Source organism: Lagenorhynchus albirostris, chromosome 9 (genome assembly GCF_949774975.1).
Source record: "Lagenorhynchus albirostris chromosome 9, mLagAlb1.1, whole genome shotgun sequence".
NCBI lineage: Eukaryota > Metazoa > Chordata > Mammalia > Artiodactyla > Delphinidae > Lagenorhynchus > Lagenorhynchus albirostris.
In genome coordinates this window covers 11988707-11994294 of record NC_083103.1, presented here as the reverse complement: position 1 = coordinate 11994294, position 5588 = coordinate 11988707, and the positions used below count along the sequence as shown (strand labels likewise).

Below are 5588 nucleotides of genomic sequence, written 5' to 3'. Positions count from 1 at the left end.
TTGTGGGCGAGGAAGAAAAGGCCCTCAGATGTGGAGATGCAAATACAGTACATTGAGAGTTCACCTTGAAAGTTTGGAGAGAGATGCGTGGTGTCCTGGCAGCACCTGCAATGCACGAGCCCGGTAATTGGGTGTCCTATGAAAAGATCCACCTGAGCCCATTCCTCTGTCTCCAAGAGGGCCACACAGACCCCACCCCTTTTTATTCTGTCCCTTTTTATGAAAGACAGTAGGGTGGGGAGGTGTGGTCCTTGTACTGGCAGAAAGCTCGTGGGTGGGGCTAAGCAGAGTAGATCAATGGTGGGAAGAGAAAGAAATCAGTTTCAGGAAAACAATTTTATTGCTGGGGGCTGGAGGGGAGGGGATGGGAGGAGCCTGCCCAGGAAGATCCAGCTCAGTAGGAACAGATGAACGGGAGACCCACGCCACAGGGAGCTCGACGCCAGTGGCCTCCTGTGAAGATGCAACAGGAAGGGGTCTCAGCATCTTGTTCTCCCTGACTCAGCCCCAGTAGGGCCTTCCCCTCTCCCTACCCCACACCTCAGTGGAGATGAGTCTGAAGAGCCAGGAGGCCTCTCCTTTGCAGGGTCTGGCTCTTCCTGGAGCCTCCTCCCTTCCAGGCCTTGCCATTATTCATCCCCACTCCCACCACCTCACTTCGGGTGCACAGGGTCACACATCTACCAGCACTGCCCCAGGGCTGGCCAGCAGCCCCGTATGCAAAATTCCAGGGAGTGCCCTTGAGCCAGCAAAAGCATGTGCAGCGACCACAGGGGAGGCAAGAGGGGGCCTGGGACGCGGGCAAAGGGAAAGCAGGTAGGCAGAGCTGGGACCATCCCTGCCTGACCCTCCCGCTGCCCGCCAGGCATTGGCCCTTAAAGGACTGCTGGACCACAACGGACACAGTCCTGGTCAACTGAAATGCAGAGCCACAGTGACTGTCACCATCACATTCTATGCATTCCAGTGACACCCCCATCCTTTGGGCTCTAACAAGAGGCAGGGCAGGAGTTCCAACCCCATCCTACAGATGAGGAACGAGGCTCACGGTCTTGCCCAGGTCCTATAGACAGTCAGAGACTGAGCAGAACTCGCACCTAAACATCCTGATTCTAAATGCTCGGCTGTTCCCGATGCCTAGGCAGCCCCCTTGTTGTCTCACCCAGGTGTCCACCTATCCCCAGTTCTTCAGGGGATTGTAGAGCAGAAGCACAGACAGATCTGCAGCAGGTTGAACATGGGCTGGGGTCAGGAGGTGCTCCCCACTGAGAGCTGGGGCCCCTCTTACCCGGCCGGTGACCTGGCATCCGCTCCAGACTTGGCCCTGGTCGATCTGTCGGACTAAGCACTGGATCTGGTGATTAAGGCTGAAGTTGTGGATGGAGATGAGTCTGCCCCGGTAGCACCTCTGGCAAGTTAACTGCAGGGCAGAATGAAAGAGGAAGTGCCCGTCCCCCAGGAATTCACATCACCTTAGTCCTGGGTGTCTAAGTCTCCAAAACTGACCCTCCACCGCCCCCTCCCCCAGCCCCACAGACATTTGAAGGCTGGAGATTAAGACGCAACTTCTGTTTCCACGTGACCCTCACCTCTTACCCCCAACACCTCTGCGGGTCTCAGCCTCTGCTAACACCCCCAGGGTCCTCAGTGCGGAAAATGACCAGCGACGCAGAGGCTGAGAAACCAGCTCCCTATCGCCACCCTGGGCCTCGGCCTCAGCCACTGGCCACTCACCTGAGCATGAATAAAATTCAGGGGATCCTCACCAGGAGGAAGCGGCAGGTCTTGCATCCAGGGATGCCCTCCAGTTTTACTGTGTCCTCATCCTTAGGACACTGAAGGTCCCTGTCTACCTCATCCAAGGCTGAGATGGACTCAACAGCCCCCTCTTCCCTGGGGGCATCTTCACTTCCAGAGCCCCTGTCTTCCTCTTCCTCTAGCAGCATCCCTCCACAGGGATCTCCTTTGCCTCACTTTCTGGTACCTCCCCAACCTGAGGCAGGGTGTCATCTCCCAAGGGGCTCTCAATGTTGGACATTTCAGTTCCTGGCAAGAAGAAAGGTCAAGCGCCCCTCCTTCACATCTTCCCCTGTTCCTCCCCAGAACCACGGACAGCTCCCTCCCGGCCCCAGGCATTTGCAAGCTGAGCCCTGGAGAGAGGAACCTGGAACAGAGCCCACCCCCCCCCCCAGGAGAAGCCAACCTCGCACATGAGGTCCTGGTGGTTAAGGGCATGAACTTAGAGTCAGGCAGTTGTGGGTTTTGTTCTGGTTCCATCATCTACTAGCTTTAGTTCTTCGTTTGTGATATGGGTAGACCACACCACATACCTCATGGGGATGCTATGAGGATTAAAGGAGATAATGCCTAGAAAACGCTTAGCACTGTACACTCGGTGAGCTCAAAGTAAAAGAAGGGATCATTTGATCACCGTTTGCATCTTGCAGAAAGGACAACATTGAGAACGTCACAGTAGAACCAAGACTGCAGACATGCAGATGCCCTGAGGAATCCCTTCAACTCCAGCTCTAGAGTCCCCGCTCCTTTCTGTGCAGAGATCCTGAAATAGGGGATGGCCAGAGAGGAAGGTGTGGCTATGTGACTCTGACCCTATAAACTATAGAAAGGAGTCAAGTAGAGAAAGAAAGGCTGAAGGCCAAGGAGACTTACTCAGATGAAAAGCTGAAACTGTCCCAAGTAGAAGAGCCAGAAGTAGGTGGAGTTTCATTTTGGCTTTATGCTGCAATGGAGAACAGAGCTGGACACACACACACTCACACACATACATTCACTCATTCAGTAAATACTCCCTCCCATGACCAACACAGAGCAGCTTGAAGGTAGAAAACTCTGCAGCTCCAAATACCCAACTCACACCGCTCAACCCTCATCTCCACTTGCACCCTCCCCACACCCTGCCCCAGGGTTTGTCAACCTAGAAACGATGAATGGATTCAAGGGGCCATGAACTCTGCAAACATAGACAACACATGGTGTGATGTTTCTACGGTGAGTGTTCAAACCATCCATGAGATTGCTCTATGTCCTCCCAAAAGGCAAAGGAACTTCTCACTTTACTGGATGATTTGTTCTCAAATTGCCAGGAATGGCCTCCAACCTTCTCCACCAAAAACGTCCTCCTTGGCTCTCGTAATCAGCGGAATTCTAAGACGTCCCCGAAGATCCTTCTCCCACTCTCGTGCACACATGGTGCATAATCCCCGGGACTGTACATGGGGACATAGGATGGCATTTACTCCAGTGGTTGTGTTATATTATATGGCACAGTTGACCTTAGGAGAGGGAGAATATCCCGGATGAGTCTGATCTAATCAGGCAAAAGCCCTTTAAAGTGACTGGGCTCTTTCTGAAGTCAGAGATTACAAACATGAGCAGGGGGCTTCCCTGGTGGCGCAGTGGTTGGGAGTCCGCCTGCTGATGCAGGGGACACGGGTTCGTGCCCCGGTCCAGGAGGATCCCACATGCCGCGGAGCGGCTGTGCCCGTGAGCCATGGCCGCCGAGCCTGCGCGTCCGGAGCCCATGCTCCGCAACGGGAGAGGCCACAGCAGTGAGAGGCCTGCGTACTGCAAAAAAAACCATGAGCAGGATTCCACCCAAGGGAGGCTCTCCGTTGCTGGCTTTGAGGACGGAGGGCAAGGAATGTGGAGCAGCCCCCATGTGACAGCCAGCCAGGAACAGCAGAAGGAACAGAATTTTACCACAACCACGTGAGCTTGGAAGAGGACCCTGAACTCTAGGTGAGAACACAGCTCAGCCAACACCTTGATTTTAGCCTTGAGAGACTCTGAGCAGAAAATCCAGCCATGCCATGCCCGGACTTCTGACCTACAGAACTGTGAGCTAATAAATGTGTGCTGTTTGAAGTCACTAAATCTGTGGCCTAGAAGACACATACAACCCTCGAGGCCCATTTCCTTCCCAGGATGAAATTTACAGTTGGTGCAATTCATGGTAGGGGATTGATTGGCACAGGGGAGTGTCCCACAGGAATGGGCTGGAGGGCCTTCTGAAGAACCCAGGGACAGAAGGTCAGGAAATAAGGACAGGGAGAAAGAGAGGTTTGATTCCAGCCAGAGGTCCCACCACCCTTCCTCTCAGACCATAAGAGGCCGGTTAGCCTCTTCTAGCTCCAAGTTCTGCCCTCAGAGAAGCAGTGAACTGCAGGAGACAGAACTTCAGAGCTGATCCACCGCCTGGGCTTAGCCAACCCCTCCCTGGGGGCAGATAAGAGGTGGTGAAAGGACTAACATCATCCCCTGGGTAAGCAGCCCAGGAGATAGAGACCTGGGCCGTTGCTCTGTGAAATCAACCTTGATTTACAGCTCCTTTGACACTTCCCCCTTTGGATGCCCCAACAATTGACATAGAACAAGGGCTGGGCTGCTAGGGCTGGAAGGGCCTTTAGAGGTGACCCAGGCCAGTCTCCATGCCTAAGATATGGAGGACTCAGACGTCCTGATTCCCAGTTCAGTGCTCTTCCTTCGCCCTTGGTGAGAGAACCCCTCTTGGCCTCCAGGCATCTCCTCTCCCAGGGGCTGTGTACACACAACAAAGTTAGAAGGAATATGTCTTTGCAGTCAGTGCCCATCCTGCACCCCACCTTCCACCTTCAATACTTCCCCAGACCATCTACTTCTCTCCGTCTCTGCTGCCACCTCCCTAGCCCAAGCTGCCAACGTTTGATAACGTACACCCGAGCCCATCATCCCCATGCTTGCCATTCAGTGTCTTCCCTCTGTGCCAGCAATTCATCCAAACTCATTACCATTGCCTTCAAGGGCCTCCATGGTCTGGCTCTTGTCTACTTGTCCAAACTCACTGGTGTGTGTGACCCTTGTCATACTGGTCTCTGCTCCATTGGCCAAGCTAAAGTTTGGTACTGGCTCCGTCTCATCTAGTGGGTCTCGGCTCCAAGGTCGCCTCCTCAGAGAAGTCTTCTCTGAGAACTCTTTCTAAAGAAGCCCACTCCAGGGACTTCCCTGGTGGCAAAGTGGTTAAGAATTCACCTGCCAGTGCAGGGGATACGGGTTCGAGCCCTGGTCAGGAGAGATCCTACGTGCCGCAGAGCAACTAAGCCCCTGTGCTGCAACTACTGAGCCTGTGCTCTAGAGCCCACAAGCCACAACTACTGAAGCCCGTGCGCCTAGAGCCCGTGCTCCACAACTACAGAAGCCACCACGATGAGAAGCCCGTGCACCTCAATGAAGAGTAGCCCCTGCTCACTGCAACTAGAGAAAGCCCGCGCGCAGCAACGAAGACCCAATGCAGCCAAAAGTAAAATTAATTAATTAATTAATTAATTAAATTGAGAAAAAAAAGCCCACCCAACCCATTCGCCTATCTAGTTACTCTGGTGCACATCATTCATTTACTTCCATCAGAACATTTGCCAAAGTGATAGGACCTTGCTCCTTCACTGGTTTCTTGTCTACTGTCTGTCTCTCCCAGTAGGAAGTAAGTTCTAAGAAAACAGGGACCTGGTCTTTCTTGCTCACTGCCTAGAACTCTACCCAGATCATAGAAGGAGTTTTTCAATTAGTTTGAAATTAATCAACTTGAAATTTAC

General features: G+C 53.2%; 1 protein-coding gene across 1 annotated transcript; it reads right to left on the bottom strand.

The window, feature by feature from the left end:
- Positions 1 to 269: 269 nt before the first annotated feature.
- Positions 270 to 2728, bottom strand: PRG2 (proteoglycan 2, pro eosinophil major basic protein). Its single transcript, XM_060157698.1, is given in 5 exon segments — positions 270 to 453; positions 1289 to 1420; positions 1767 to 1943; positions 1946 to 2046; positions 2671 to 2728. Coding segments are annotated over 5 exon segments (627 nt in total). The 3' UTR covers positions 270 to 294.
- Between the last annotated feature and the right edge of the window lie 2860 nt (positions 2729 to 5588).